Below are 15772 nucleotides of genomic sequence, written 5' to 3'. Positions count from 1 at the left end.
GAAGAATACCTAAGAGAAAATCTTTGTGACCTTGGGTGAGGCAAAGATTTCTTAGAAATACCACCATAATAGTCCATAAAAGAAAAAAATAAGGCATTGGAATTCACCCAAATTTTAAAAACTCACGTCTTTCATTCCAAGACAAGCCAGAGACTGGGAGGAAACACATACATACCTGAAAAGGACAACCCTTCAAACTCAGCAACAGAGAAAACCCAGGATGAAGCCCGTGAGCAAAAGCTCTGACCCAGACACTTCGTCCAGGGAGACTGTGGGCGGCAAACACCGAGCCCGCGAAGAGCCACCTCACGTCGTGGGCCAGACGCAGATGAGACCCCTGTGAGGCCTGCGGTGACTGACGGGGCGACCGCATCAGCATTGGGAGGATGTGGGCAGCTGGGCGCTCAGACGCCGCTGCTGGGCCTGCGACGGGGCGTCCACCCTGGCAGTTTGGCACTTCCAGCTCCCACCCCCCACGCCTGGGCTCCACGCGGGACAAACCAGCCGGAGCCCCACGTGAACTGCGGAGCCAGGTGTCCTTCAGCAGCGCAGGCCCGGACAGCACGCACGGGGGCTCGCGGGCACTTGACACGGGACACGCTGCCCACGGTCAGGAAGGGCACGGCCCCGCGTCCGTCCTGAGGCATTGGTCCCAGCCATGACCGCGCAGCAGGGGCTGGGGACCTGGCCGACACAGGGCTTCCTCAGGTCCAGCGGTGGGCACTGGGTTCTGCTCCCGAAGCAGTCAGCCTCCGAGCAAACCAGGCTGGACGGCAAGGTCCCCACAGCAGCTGCCCCGCACGGAGGACCCCGTGTGCCCTGCCACCCGGCCGAGGCCCTGTTTGTTTGTCCTGGGCCATCCAAGGCCCTCCTGTCTCCTAGTCACGCCCTGCCCGGGTAGCATGTGGGTGCCAGGCCTGACGGCCAGCCCGGTGACTGGCACCAGGCGCCACCAGTGTGAGTCACTGGGGCTGGGGGTGGGGGGATGGCCTACAGGGGCTCCGGTCAGAGGCCACATTCAGATCTGGTGGACGTGCAGGCCTATGGCTGACTTGCCCGCTCCACCTGGCTGGGCTGGGTGTCCCCAACTGTCCCCACCATGACTGCCCAGCAGGGAGTTCTCCCCAGGGGACCCGGCGCCCTGCTACAGAGAGCTGTCCCCAGCAAGTTCTAGAATGACAATGCCTGTCTCTTCCCCAGAGACACTGATCATATTACATGGCTCTCTGGACACAGAGTGAGCCTGTTCTCCAGAGTTCACAGAACTAGAGGGTGTCCCCACAATGAACCCCCCTCTGCTCCCGGCTCCAGCCCTGCTGGAAAGCCAGCCCAGTCATAGTGGGGTCACTGGTCACACACAAGGCCCTGTGAGCTGGGGCTTCACTTTGCTTCCCAAGCCCTGTGTCGCCCAGGCCTCCAGACCTAACTCTGGGCGAGCAGGGGGCTGGACCCTGTCAGTGCCAGAGGTCACCCAGGGACATCAGGGGCATCTGGGGGACCAGTGCAGCCCTCCAAAGACAGATGTATGTGTGTGCCACCCGGGCCAACACCAGGAAGGCTCCCGAGCTCTGGGTTGAAATGCTGTAGGATCGAGCATGGGGCCACCACCTCCTCCCCAGCACCTCCGTGAACCAGGATCGAGGGCACGCCCAGGGGCACCTCTCTGAGTGGTGGCAGCCAGCGTGCTGGGTCATCACAGATAACTTGCCATCTGGGGGTGGGAGAAAGCTGCTGGCTCTCCTTGCTGCCCCTGACCAGCAAAGCCAGGGCCCTGGATGACCTGTCCAGGCAGCCGCCTCGCTGCCAGGATACCAGTGGGAATCCACCTAAGGCCCTGAGGAGGCTCAGTGGGAAGGGGCCTCTGGGATATTCCCAGCAGGGGTGGGGGGGGCCCCTGGGGGAGCTTCGCCGTGCATTTGACCTGGAGCAGCTCCCGGGCCAGGTGCTCGAGGAGGACCACCGATTGCCGTCAGACCCTCCTGGCGCACAGTGGGCCCCCCCGCTCCTGCCCAGGGCTCCCCACTGCCTCTGACCACCGTGATGCTGGTGGTCTGTAGGGGTGTGTGCAGGCCCTGACCTGCCTGGAGGGGCAGCTGCGGCCCGAACTCTGAGTTACTTCCCCCCAATAGGAAAAAGCCACCCTAGTGTCCCCCTAACTTCGTGCATACTTTGTGCAGGGCTGGGGGGCCCCCCCACCCCGTCCACTCCTAATTGCCCTCCTGGTGGTGGCGGCGGGGGCTGGGCTGTGGGGACAGATGCACTGAGGTCACTGAAACCATTTCTGGGTGTTTGGGGAAGGTCCTCCTCTTTTTTTTTTTTTTTTTTTTTTAAGATTTTATTTATTTGAGAGAGAGAATGAGATAGAGAGCATGAGAGGGGAGAGGGTCAGAGGGAGAAGCAGACGCCCTGCCGAGCAGGGAGCCCGACGCGGGACTCGATCCCGGGACTCCAGGATCATGACCTGAGCCGAAGGCAGTCGCTTAACCAACTGAGCCACCCAGGCGCCCCTAGGGAAAGTCCTCCTCTTAAAAGGCCGTCGTGCACCGGGACCCCGCGCCCACATCAACCTGGTGAGGAGCCATCGGGCCAGGAACTCCCCGATTCCTATTCTGTGCGGCCTTGACCCCTGGCCGAAGAGGCGCCAGGCTGCCCACTGCAGGCGCTCCATGAGAGCCCCACAGAGAAGGACTGGGCCACATCGCCACTGTGACACCCCTCTGACCCTGGATGCCCCCCAGCGTGGGGGGAGGAGCCCGGGGCAGACCCGGCTGGCCGGCACCTCTGGGACGTCCCAGCTCCCCCCGCCCCTCCTGTGGGCACCCCCACCCCACCATCGTGCTGTCCTGGGGGATCTCTCCTGCGGGTGCTGGGCGGCGGGGGAGTGTCTATGCTCAGGCTGAAGGCCCAGGTCTGCTATTCCAGCTCCCTGCCCGAGACCGTTCCCACGTGTCCTGGCCGGGGCCGGGGCGGGTGCGGCAAGAAGGGAGAGGTGGGTGGGTGGCCCTCAGGCCCCAGGGAGCCCCGCCAGCATGCTGCTTCCTAACCTGTTCAGACGCCGGCAGCGGGCTGCAGGAAACGTGGCCCGTCTGCGGACACGCAGCACCCAGAAAACAGGTGTGTGGGGGGCCGAAGACCCCGCCGCGCTCTGCCCCCTCGGGCCTGGCCCCGAGCACACAGGCAGGCTGGAAGGGGACGTGGCCGTGGGGACACGTCTGTCAGGGTGGCATTCCTGCCATGCACACCGAGTCTGGATTGACTGATCGTTGAGACCGACCCTGTCTGCTCCCCGGGGGGGGGCAGAAGCCTTGGTCTGGGTAACAATAGCGTTCGGTCAAGGCCTGGTGTGGAGCTGCAAGAAATTTGTTTGAAATTTAACACATAGTAACATCAAAACAAACAAGCGCTGCCGTGGCAACAGGCCCTAAACAAAGCCCGCAGATACCCCGGCAGGCGCCGCCGCCCGCGCAGCCATGGCAACCGCCCGCAAACACAGAGCGGGCGCCTCTCCACCGGGCGGCCACTTGACGGGCCCACGTCCGCGGCTCCCACGCCGCGAAGGCGCTTCTGCCGCGGCTGCCGAGAAACTGTCCGGAGACCCCATGGACCCGGACGTGCACATCCCCGCCCCGCACCACCCTCCTCACAGGGCCAAACCATAACGCTTCCCACAGCTCCTTGGGCCTCCTGGCCTCCAGCCCATCCCTGGGGACCCCACGGTCTCCCCTTCAGGGACGAGGGCATGGGCCCCCCGCCGCACCCTCCAGGGTGGCCAGCAAGCCTGTCCGGGCCAGGGCCCTGCACCCGCTCCCCGGCAGGGGCCCCTGTGGCCGCCGCAGCTCGGTGACCCCTTGCTGGGCTGGGGCCACCACTGCCCACTCTCCAGACAGCTCCCCCCTACATGAGCTGAGGCAGAGACGCCGGGGGTCCCACACAGCCCTGCGCCCCGCAGGAGGGAGCCCGCCGCGCCCAGGAGCCAGGGGCCAAGGCTCAGCCCCCAGTGTCTGAGCAGCTGATGCCCTGCCTCCCCGGACAGGGGCAGCAACCAGATGGGGCTCCCTTCCTGGTGCTCCCACGAGCGGCGCCAGCGCCCTGCGGGTGGGCAGAAGGCCCCTGGCCCTCTGCCTGGGTGGTGGGCTGCCCGCACACAGGGTCTTGGGGCCTGTCCAGGGCACCCGTCCTCAGAACGAGCCACCTCCCCACCACCAAGGGCGTGGAGAGCCTGAGTTCTACCTGTGAGTGCGTGTGCACGCAGCAGTGCACACGTGTGTGGGCTCTGAGCGCGTGTGTGCATACGTGTGCAAATGCCTGCCCTCAGCAGCCTGGAGGAAGGAGTGAAAGCCACCACCTGTCCCCGGCAGTTCGACGTGCAGGCCAGTGCCAAGGGTGGGGTGACCCCACCCCTGGACGTGCCACTTCCTGCCTCCTTCCCAACCCTTCTGGAACCTTCCCTGATGGACACGGCTCGCTCCTGGGCCTGTCCGTGTCTCCTGGATGCACGGGATTTCCCAAGGCCAGCGCTCAAGGCCTGGAGGACACGCCCAGGAAGGGGAGTGGGGAGACCCTGCGGGGCGTCTTCGGAGCTCCTGCTGCCCCCCGCCCCCGCCCCGGAGTGTGAGCCCCTCTGCCCCACCCGCCGATGCCCTCCTCCCCTGTCCTGGCTGCTGTGCGAGACCCCTCCCAGCGCAGCCCCAGGCCCTGGTCAGGCCCTCGGGGTCGGCCAGCAGCAGCACCACCAGGGGCTGCCGGACCGTCCACGGGGAAGCCCACACAGAGCCGGCTCTCATTTTTTAGCAAGGACAGCAGGCCAGCTGCCCCGGCAAGCCTCTGAAGCCGCTCGGCTGAGGACTCGGGCCGGACGGAGCCCGGTCCCTGCCGCCGAGAGCAGCTCCACAGATACCAGACCCCTTGGTCACAAGCCCAGGGCCACAGGGACAGCAAATGTGGAGACCCCCAGGTGGGGCCACAGAGAGCTGGTCCCTGCAGCCTGCCAGACCGGCCCCCTGTGGGGGATGGGGAGAGGCAGGCTCCGTGGGGCTCCCTGGTCCCCAAAGATCCCGAAGCCCCCCACTCGGAGACACGGGGAAGGACAAGATGCAGCCTCCACCTGGCCCCCGCCCCTCCTGGGAATGTCCTTGACCACGAGGCCACACCCCACCAGGGACTCCCAGGGTCTGGACCCTCAGCTCCCATGTCCAGTGGCCCCTGCTCTGTGGGGGTGACCCTGGGGGTCAGGCTGACCCAGCTGAGCGGTACACAGCTCTTCATCTCCAGGGGCAGCCTGTAGCTGAGGAGGGACTAGCAGGGGCCCCAGAGGCGTGGCAAGAGAGGTTAGGAACCCATGTCCCCGGTGTGTGGGTTCCAGGTGGGCTGGGCATCTGTGAGAAGGGGGGACAGCATAAATCAGGGTCCAGCAGGGCTGTGAGCAGGGCTGGGACGGGCAGGGGTCAGCCCAGAGGCGAAGCTCCACACAGCTGAACCCCACATGGAAACTGAAGCCCAGGACACACGGAGGAGGGTGAGACGTGAGTGCCCCGCCGGGGACAGATGGGGGCTGATTTGTCCACACTCACCCCTCCATGGCTGTGTCCTCAGCCTCCACAGGTGGGCGTGGGGGGGGGACACACTGACTGGACACTCGGGCCCAGACAACATCATGTGAACGCCTAATCAGAGGAGTGGTCCCTCCGTTGGAGAGCCGTCTAGATTCGGGGACCGCTTCCCCTCTGCACAGACCAGGTTGCTGAAGAGGGACCCCAGAGGTCTGGAGAGCCCACCTGCCCTTTGCATGGGCCCTGCCCCGTGGACACGGCACAAGTCAGCAGACGGAGGGGCAGGGACAGCCAGGGCGGCACTGTCGGCCGAACACCTTCCCCTGGGCTCCCGGGGCCTCAGCCTGGCCCCCCTCAGTGATGAAGCCTCTACCTCGGGCCCCATACCCGAGGCTGGCTGACCACAGAGCTTCTCCTCCCCCCAACTGTCACCCGCCTTTACCTCCTTCTCCCCGCACCTGCACCCCACCTTCACCTCCTCCCCAACCTGCACCCAACCTTCATTTCCTCCCAAAGCTGCACCCCAATTCACCTCTTCCCCCACCTGTACCCCACCTTCACCTCCTCTTCCCCCTACCTGCACCCCACCTTTCCCTTCTCCTGCCCATCTGCACCCCGCCTTCACCACCCCCCCACCTACACCCCACCTTTCCCTTCCCCTCTGACCCTGGGTCTCAGGAATGGAGGGTTCACTAGAATCCCCAATCCACAGCTATGGTGTCCTTGGGGACCCTGCTTGGACTGTAAATTCTGACTGGTTCTACCTCTTCCCCTGGGGCCAGAAAGACCAAGTCCCCTCTGCCTGGTGAGTGCCCTGCACTGCTGGGTTCTAAGAGTTGACTTTTCGGAGCTGCCCATGGGGCTACTCCACCCCAGCTCTGAGGGAGAGCCGACGTGCGGCTGGTTCCACAGTGCCCCATGGTGACGGCTGTCCCCTCAGCCTCGGGTCGGCCTGGGAAGTCAGGGACACCTCCCTGGGATGGAGACACACTGGTGTCCGGTGACATGGAGTCACAGCCGCTGGGGACGCAGAGGGAGGAAGCCATCCACCGCTGAGTGCACGGAGGAGCCCAGCCGTTAACGGGGAGGGCAGGGGCGTCACGTGGTGACCGCGACACAGGACCAAGATGGACACGCGCCAGAAATATGCTGACAGCTATTTTCTGCGACAGGTGACGGAAAGCAGCAGACGCCAAGTAGCCTGGGGGGCACTGTTCCTTTTTTCAGGTGGGGTCATGAAGTTTGCAGGGCTGGAGGTGCCCAGCGAGATGGGGGGGATAACGAAGCCTGATGTGCTCCCCAGTGTCCAGGACGAAGGACGTGCACACACGCACACTGCTCACAGTCACCGAGGCCACGGCTGGAGACACTGACCCCGACGCTCTGTCCTCCACGCTCAAGCGTGACCGTCCCCCAGAGCCCAGGGCGAGGTGCCCGCCCCTCCCTGCCTCACACTCAGCCCCCGAGCAGCCCCCGCGGGTGGGAGCTCTGTGGCCAGTGCAGTGCCCCCGACCTGGGCACCCCGGCAAGCTCTGTGGCCAGTGCAGTGCCCCCGACCTGGGCACCCCGGCATCTTACATCTTATCCTGAGAAGGGAGGGGTCTCGAGCACCTACCTCCTCATTGCCCGCTTGCCACAAAGCCCACGTGGCGGCGGCGGGGGGGGGTCTTGAGCACGAGGCCTGGGCGGCACTTACTTGATTTTGCTGAAGACGATGTCCACGTCTGTGACGGTCACGTTCTTCCCATCGATGACCTGGCAATCCTTACACAGCTTCGACCAGTTCTTGCCGTGCATCTCCTTCCCAGTGGCCCTGGTGTCTCCGTGCACCGCGAACCGCCGGAAGGCCTCCTCCAGGGCGCTGAGCTCCGGGGCCGCGGCAGCCGCCCCCTCAGCAGCCCCTTCTGTCTCTAGCGACAGCCTCTTGGCTGCCCGGTCCTTTGCAGGGTCCCCCGGGGACTTGGGGGGTGTCTTGTTGGCAGCCTTGGCAGACTTGGCCTTGCTGTCAGCCATGTTGCTAGAGGAGGAGGAAGGGGAGAAAGGAGTTACCACGCGTCTGCCCGGCCGCACACAGGGCAGGATGGGCACCCAGGACGTGGCAGGGGCCCTCCTGAGGGGGCGGAGCCACAGCCAGGAGGCCTCTACAGGGCTCTGGACACAGCATTGCCCCTGCCGGCTGCCCCGTTGTTGGGTCAAGGGCTGTCCCCAAATAGTCCAGGCCCTCCATGACAGCCCGGCCCCCTGTGGGGCTTAGGCCCCCTCCTGTCACTCCCCTGCCAGCCACCATGACACTGAGTCATCCCTGGAATGACATGCTTCCTAGGGCACCCACCGCAGGATGGGGAGGGGGACCCAGAACCGGTCGCCGCCACCTCAGTGCTGACCTAGTGCCCGGGATGCCCAGGGTGGGGACTGCACAAACAAGGGAGGCCACCCGAGAGACCCCCCCCACCACCGGGACCTTAGTGGAGCCTGCCCTGACCTGTCTATGAGTCTCTGCCTTCATGGGGCACCTGATCCCCCAAGCCGGGTGGGTCCCTGTGGACCACACGGGCTGTGCTGCCCCTTCCCTGTGTCACAGCTGGTGGCCCGGACAGCAGCCTGTGATGCCCAAGCCCCGCAAGGGTGTGCAGCTGAGTCCCCAGAAGCCGCTTCCCAGAGGAGCTGTGGGTGGCCGTCCATGCTTCAGGGGCCTCAGCAAGAGGGGACAAGCCCCTGGGCACATGCAGAATCCAGGACGGACAGCAGCGCCCAGGACAGCAAGCATGTGCCCGAGTCCGCAGTTCACGGGGGCCACCCCGCCCAGCCCCTCACCGCTCCAAACCTGAGTTCTAAGCACCAGCTTGCCCAGAGGGACTGGGACTGGCACCAAGGGCTGGGGGTGGCCATGCGGACGGTGATCACACAGACTCCCACCGTCAGCAAAGCCCATGCAGCTACTGGACCGAATATTCTCAAGGGCCCCCCGCGGCCCCATCTGCCCCCACTCCTCCATGGTAGCGCAAAAGTCCAACCCCCGGTGAGAAAACCAGGACCCGTGTGGACAGGGCACGGCCAGCGTGAGGAGACTGGCTCCCACACACATGCCCGTCCGCTGGGACCCTCCCAGGGACCTGGGACAAAGGCCGGGTGACGCCAGCCCTCTCCAGTGTTGTCACTGACACCATTTCTTTGTCTGAAACAGGAGCTTCTTGGGGCTGAGGTGGGAGGGCTCCCATCCTGTGAGTTCTTTTCTATCCTTTGATAAATCCGTGTGCTATTTCTAAAATGAGGTAATAATGATAAAATTAGTTTTAAAAAACCTGAGGGCTCCAGCTCCTGGACAGGAATACGGAGCTGTCCAGGGAGGCCCTCCTGAACCCGGGACAGCAGTCTGTACCCAGGAAGGCCTTCCCCGCAGGAACGGGCCTCCCTGTCACCCCTATACCCCCTGCCTGACTTTCCCTTGCCCTGCACCCCAGGAGAGCCAAATCAGCATACAGTGGGAGTGGAGGCCCATCAGGTGGGACCAGGTGCGACCAGGTGTGACCAGGGATCATTCTGGCTGGCCACAGACCGGGCAGTCCGAATGCCCTGCCCTCTCCCTCAATGGGAGGATTTCCAGCAGCTCGGGGAAAACCCCAGGAGTTCCTACGCCCACAACCCCCACTCCCTGTGAATCCCTGGAGTCTCTCTCCTTGGTCTCACCCACCTGCTTTCCTGGGATGTGTATGAATTTGGGGGGATGGAGAGGGAGGAGGATGTGAGCACAGAGCTGGGATCCGTGGTGTGTAGATGCAGCCAGATGCCAAGGGAGGCACCTGTAAAGTGCCCCTCACATCGTCGGCATCAGGCCCACAAGAGGCCAGCTCAGGGGTCCCAGGCAGCAGGGTGGGGGTAGCAGTAAGGGGAGGGGGGGCCTGGAGAAGAGCAGGAGAAGGGCAGGAGGGGAAGGGAACCAGGGCAGGCGCACTGTGGGGCTTGTATGAGCCCTCCGCCCTCAGCCAGAGGGGTCAGGAGCAGAACTAGGTGTGGGGACAGACTGTGTTACTGCATTTGCATTTTCAAAGAAGGGCTTGGAGAGGCCCTGCCAGGCTGGAATTACAGAGCAGTGGGAGGAGGAGCCAGAGGGGCCCCTGCGGACTGGAGAGGCCTGACACCGCCCCGCCCCCCCCCGCCCCCGCGTGTCCCCCAGACTTAGGGACTATTCCCCACCCCCACCCCCCACCCCCCGCCAGGCAAACCTATTTCTCAGACACCATGGGCTCTCCCTGGCCCTAAAATCCTCCAGAGCCATCTATGCTCCAAAGAAGCACTAAGCCACGGACTCTATTTCCAAAATGAATTGGGTTCCATTTCAGAATGATTTTCCCTGGCAACCTCCTTAAACCTTGACCACCACCTGACGCTAAACTTACAGAAAAGGTGACACAGGACAGACCATGACAAACCACTATCAGCCACCATGTGGACATCAGCACACAGGGCCCTGACCAGGAGCATTGGAAATCCCTGTTAGTGATGTGCCTGCAGAAGGACCCGGTGTGTGTGTGAGCAGGGCCAGGTCTGTGTGTGTGAGCAGGGCCTGGTGTGTGTGTGGGCAGGACCTGGTGTGTGTGTGAGCAGGGCCAGGTGTGTATATGAGCAGGATCAGGTGTGTATGTGAGCAAGGCCAGGTGTGTATGTGAGCAGGGCCTGGTGTGTGTGTGAGCAAGACCTGGTGTGTATGCGAGCAGGGCCAGGTGTGTATATGAGCAGGATCAGGTGTGTATGTGAGCAAGGCCAGGTGTGTATGTGAGCAAGGCCAGGTGTGTGTGTGAGCAGGGCCAGGTGTGTGTGTGAGCAGGACCTGGTGTGTGTGTGAGCAGGGCCAGGTGTGTGTGTGAGCAGGGCCTGGTGTGTGTGGGGGCAGGACCTGGTGTGTGTGTGAGCAGGACCAGGTGTGTGTGTGAGCAGGGCCAGGTGTGTGTGTGAGCAGGGCCTGGTGTGTGTGTGGGCAGGACCTGGTGTGTGTGTGAGCAGGGCCAGGTGTGTGTGTGAGCAGAGCCTGGTGTGTGTGACCAAGACCTGGTGTGTATGTAAGCAGGGCCAGGTGTGTATATGAGCAGGATCAGGTGTTATGTGAGCAGGGCCAGGTGTGCATGTGAGCAAGGCCAGGTGTGTGTATGAGCAGGGCCAGGTGTGTGTATGAGCAAGGCCTGGTGTGTGTGTGAGCAAGACCTGGTGTGTATGCGAGCAGGACCAGGTGCGTGTGTGAGCAAGACCTGGTGTGTGTGTGAGCAGGGCCTGGTGTGTGTTGTTGCAGGGCCTGGTGTGTGTGTGAGCAGGGCCAGGTGTGTGTGTGAGCAGGGCCTGGTGTGTGTGTGGGCAGGGCCTGGTGTGTGTGTGAGCAGGGCCAGGTGTGTGTGTGAGCAGGACCTGGTGTGTGTGTGAGCAGGGCCAGGTGTGTATATGAGCAGGATCAGGTATTATGTGAGCAGGGCCAGGTGTGTGTGTGAGCAGGGCCTGGTGTGTGTGTGAGCAGGACCTGGTGTGTGTGTGAGCAAGACCTGGTGTGTGTGTGAGCAGGGCCTGGTGTGTGTGTGGGCAGGACCTGGTGTGTGTGTGAGCAGGGCCAGGTGTGTGTGTGAGCAGGACCTGGTGTGTGTGTGAGCAGGGCCAGGTGTGTATATGAGCAGGATCAGGTGTTATGTGAGCAGGGCCAGGTGTGCATGTGAGCAAGGCCAGGTGTGTGTATGAGCAGGGCCAGGTGTGTGTATGAGCAAGGCCTGGTGTGTGTGTGAGCAAGACCTGGTGTGTGTGTGAGCAGGGCCTGGTGTGTGTTGTTGCAGGGCCTGGTGTGTGTGTGAGCAGGGCCAGGTGTGTGTGTGAGCAGGGCCTGGTGTGTGTGTGGGCAGGGCCTGGTGTGTGTGTGAGCAGGGCCAGGTGTGTGTGTGAGCAGGACCTGGTGTGTGTGTGAGCAGGGCCAGGTGTGTGTGTGAGCAGGATCAGGTGTTATGTGAGCAGGGCCAGGTGTGTGTGTGAGCAGGGCCTGGTGTGTGTTGTTGCAGGGCCTGGTGTGTGTGTGAGCAGGGCCAGGTGTGTGTGTGAGCAGGGCCTGGTGTGTGTGTGGGCAGGACCTGGTGTGTGTGTGAGCAGGGCCAGGTGTGTGTGTGAGCAGGACCTGGTGTGTGTGTGAGCAGGGCCAGGTGTGTATATGAGCAGGATCAGGTGTTATGTGAGCAGGGCCAGGTGTGCATGTGAGCAAGGCCAGGTGTGTGTATGAGCAGGGCCAGGTGTGTGTATGAGCAAGGCCTGGTGTGTGTGTGAGCAAGGCCTGGTATGTGTGTGAGCAAGACCTGGTGTGTATGCGAGCAGGGCCAGGTGTGTATATGAGCAGGATCAGGTGTGTATGTGAGCAAGGCCAGGTGTGTGTGTGAGCAAGGCCAGGTGTGTGTGTGAGCAGGGCCAGGTGTGTGTGTGGGCAGGACCAGGTGCGTGTGTGAGCAAGACCTGGTGTGTGTGTGAGCAGGGCCAGGTGTGTGTGTGAGCAGGGCCTGGTGTGTGTGAGCAGGGCCAGGTGTGTGTGTGGGCAAGCCTGGTGTGTGTTTGAGCAGGGCCAGGTGTGTGTGTGAGCAGGGCCAGGTGTGTGTGTGGGCAAGCCTGGTGTGTGTTTGAGCAGGGCCAGGTGTGTGTGTGAGCAGGGCCTGGTGTGTGTGAGCAGGGCCAGGTGTGTGTGTGGGCAAGCCTGGTGTGTGTTTGAGCAGGGCCTGGTGTGTGTGAGCAGGGCCAGGTGTGTGTGTGGGCAAGCCTGGTGTGTGTTTGAGCAGGGCCAGGTGTGTGTGTGAGCAGGGCCTGGTGTGTGTGTGAGCAGGACCTGGTGTGTGTGTGAGCAAGGCCTGGTGTGTGTGTGAGCAGGGTCAGGTGTGTATATGAGCAGGATCAGGTGTTATGTGAGCAGGGCCAGGTATGCATGTGAGCAAGGCCAGGTGGGTGTGTGAGCACGGCCAGGTATGTGTGTGGGCAGGGCCTGGTGTGTGTGTGAGCAAGACCTGGTGTGTTTGTGAGCAGGACCTGGTGTGTGTGTGCAGGACCAGGTGTGTGTATGAGCAGGGCCTGGTGTGTGTGTGAGCAGGGCCAGATGTGTGTGTGAGCAGGGCCAGGTGTGTGTGTGAGCAGGGCCAGGTGTGTGTGTGGGCAAGCCTGGTGTGTGTTTGAGCAGGGCCAGGTGTGTGTGTGAGCAAGGCCAGGTGCGTGTGTGAGCTGGGCCAGGTGTGTATGTGAGCAAGGCCAGGTGTGTGTGTGAGCAGGACCAGGTGTGTGTGTGGGCAGAGCCTGGTGTGTGTGTGAGCAGGGCCAGGTGTGTGTATGAGCAGGGCCTGGTGTGTGTGTGCAGGACCAGGTGTGTATGTCAGCAAGACCTGGTGTGTATGTGAGCAGGGCCAGGTGTGTATATGAGCAGGATCAGGTGTTATGTGAGCAGGGCCAGGTGTGTATGTGAGCAAGGCCAGGTGTGTGTGTGAGCAGGGCCTGGTGTGTGTGTGAGCAAGACCTGATGTGTATGTGAGCAGGGCCAGGTGTGTATATGAGCAGGATCAGGTGTTATGTGAGCAGGGCCAGGTGTGTATGTGAGCAAGACCTGGTGTGTGTGTGAGCAGGGCCTGGTGTGTGTGTGTGAGCAAGGCCTTGTGTGTGTGTGAGCAGGGCCTGGTGTGTGTGTGGGCAGAGCCTGGTGTGTGTGTGAGCAGGGCCAGGTGTGTGTATGAGCAGGGCCTGGTGTGTGTGTGCAGGACCAGGTGTGTATGTCAGCAAGACCTGGTGTGTATGTGAGCAGGGCCAGGTGTGTATATGAGCAGGATCAGGTGTTATGTGAGCAGGTCCAGGTGTGTGTGTGAGCAGGGCCTGGTGTGTGTGTGAGCAGGACCTGGTGTGTGTGTGCAGGACCAGGTGTGTATGTGAGCAAGACCTAGTGTGTGTGTGAGCAGGGCCTGGTGTGTGTGTGAGCAGGACCTGGTGTGTGTGTGCAGGACCAGGTGTGTATGTCAGCAAGACCTGGTGTGTATGTGAGCAGGGCCAGGTGTGTATATGAGCAGGATCAGGTGTTATGTGAGCAGGGCCAGGTGTGTGTGTGAGCAGGGCCTGGTGTGTGTGTGAGCAGGACCTGGTGTGTGTGTGCAGGACCAGGTGTGTATGTGAGCAAGACCTGGTGTGTGTGTGAGCAGGGCCTGGTATGTGTGAGCAGGACCTGGTGTGTGTGTGAGCAGGTTGCGGATACCCGGCACTTACACCGGGATGGGGGCCCAGGGATGGTGGCCGACTGGGGCCGGGTCGGGGCCAGCAGGATGCATGTGTCTGGGAACCCGGACAGGCCACAGGGAAACACAGAACTCCCCTAGGACCCCCTTGGCCCGCGCCCGCCATACACCGCTGGCTCTCATCACCCTCCCTGGGCGCTGCATGAGCCCTCCTCTGCCCCCCTCCCTGGGAACCTCTGATGTGGCGGTGGGCGCAGCAGTCGACCAGCCTCCCAGGGACCCTCTGGGGAAATGCGGGGCCCTCCTCCCTGCCTACCTGCCCCTGGCCCTGCTTCGAGGCCCCCGAGGCCACGGGCACATTCCCGGGCTCCATCCTGGCTCTGCAACTCTAGGCCTCCGGAAACTCAGTGCCCGCATCCTTGAAGCGGGCCAGCCCTGCCCCCGTCACACCGCAGCGGCTCGTGCTGTCGGCAGGCGGGACGAGCCCAGGCCGTGGAGACAGTGGGCGCGGAAGAGAGCCAGTCTCCCCAGGAAACATCCTGCAACCATAGCACCTGGATTCCGCCAGGAACCCCGAAGAGGCCAAACATTCTTTCTACCCAGGCTGGGGGTCCTTGGAGCAGTTCCCCGGAGAATTCCCGATGCGACCAGGGGACGGCGATTCAGAGGCCTGTGGGCCTGGGTGGGAGCCCCCTCCGAGCTCTGCTGCTCTGCGCTCCCTGGCAGCCCCCCAGCCCCAGCAGCTGGAAGGTTAACCTCGTCCGCTACAGGCAAAGTGCCACCCCTCTGGGTGTGCGGGACCCTGTGCATGGGACACACTGTGTTGCGAGCTGCATTAAGAAACAGGCTCCGGGCTCCAATGGACACCACAGGCCCCGCAGGGGGAAAGGGCTCCTGGGGGTGGGAGCATCAGAGGGAAGCTTCTGGATGTCACTCGGGCTCTCCCTGGGCTACTGCTCAGCGTCCCTGGTCTTCACTCCCATGGGGACCCCCCCACATCCCCCGAATCTTTACGCCGGGGCCTGGTCCAGGGGAAGTGGTGGGTGCTGAAGCCCCCAGACTATCCCTGGGCCCACTGACGGGACCGGGGAGGCCCGGGGTCCTGGCTGAGATCCCATGTACAAGAAACCTCGAGGGCCCCGGAAACACAAGCATTCCTGCGGATCTGATAAAGCTGGCTCGGCTCAGAGCTCACGGGCACAGAAGCGTGCCTGGTGACCGGCTGAGCACAGGGCACCCGAGAGGAGGCCCTGGCTGCGGGCGGCCCCTTACTGGGTGCCGCCAGGCTCTCCGTGAGCACCCAGAGGCTGTGAACAGTGTGCAGAAGGAAGAGAAAGAGAACCGACGGGGAGGAGTGTGTCCCTCCCTGCCCCCTGAGGCTTCCCTGGCAGGCTGTGTGGGAGGCAGGACGCCAGGCTCCTGGGACGGCCCTCTCCAGAAGGCTCCCCGTGGCTCGCCTCCCTGCTCCACGGCCTCCGCCAGCGCCCAGGCCCCGGCGACAGGGTCCAGAGCTGCTTCACCCTCGGGCTGCCCCGGAGGGGAACGAAGGCCACCGGGAGCCCGCAGACCCCGCGGGGCGCCCGGGACCATCCCCACGCCTGCGTCCTCAGCTCTCTCTCTCTCAGTGCACTTGAGCACAACACGGCCCTTTGGCAATTGTTCACACTTTTTATCCTGACGTGGCTGCCCACTCCGTTGCTGCCTCGGACACTCGATGTGAATGACCACTCGTCCCAGCTGAGAGCCGTTCCAGGCGGTGAGAGCCTTCCAGGGGCGGACAAAGCGGCCTTTTGAGCTGCGGGCTCCCGCGAGACACCGGGACAGGCAGGAATCCCACTGCAGAGAAAGCGGCCCGAGACCCCTGGCACGGCCCCTCACAGTCCCAGCCCAAGGTCTGGTGCCACCCGGGGCCGTGCGAGCAGGACACACTCGGGCCCCAGGCCACGGGCCCAGACAGACCGTGAAGCCGGGCACCCCGGAGAGCCCCAGGCCGTGGCTGTCCCAAGGAGC

The 15772-nt window shown here is 63.3% G+C and overlaps 1 protein-coding gene across 1 annotated transcript in view; it reads right to left on the bottom strand.

Annotated features, from left to right (window-relative positions):
- Window positions 1-15772, bottom strand: part of TPPP (tubulin polymerization promoting protein) — a 28515-nt gene that overhangs the window by 5969 nt on the left and 6774 nt on the right. Inside the window, exon 2 of the mRNA XM_064596913.1 lies at window positions 7246-7566. Coding sequence (XP_064452983.1) covers window positions 7246-7562 — 317 coding nt within the window. The 5' untranslated portion in view covers window positions 7563-7566. The remainder of the gene's footprint in view (window positions 1-7245; window positions 7567-15772) is intronic.

Source organism: Mirounga angustirostris, unplaced genomic scaffold, assembly GCF_029215605.1.
Source record: "Mirounga angustirostris isolate CCGP_5_RB_7025 unplaced genomic scaffold, mMirAng1.0.hap1 SCAF_7, whole genome shotgun sequence".
Classification (NCBI taxonomy): Eukaryota; Metazoa; Chordata; class Mammalia; order Carnivora; family Phocidae; genus Mirounga; species Mirounga angustirostris.
Note: the sequence above shows the minus strand (reverse complement) of the source record. Positions and strands in the feature narration are given on the sequence as shown.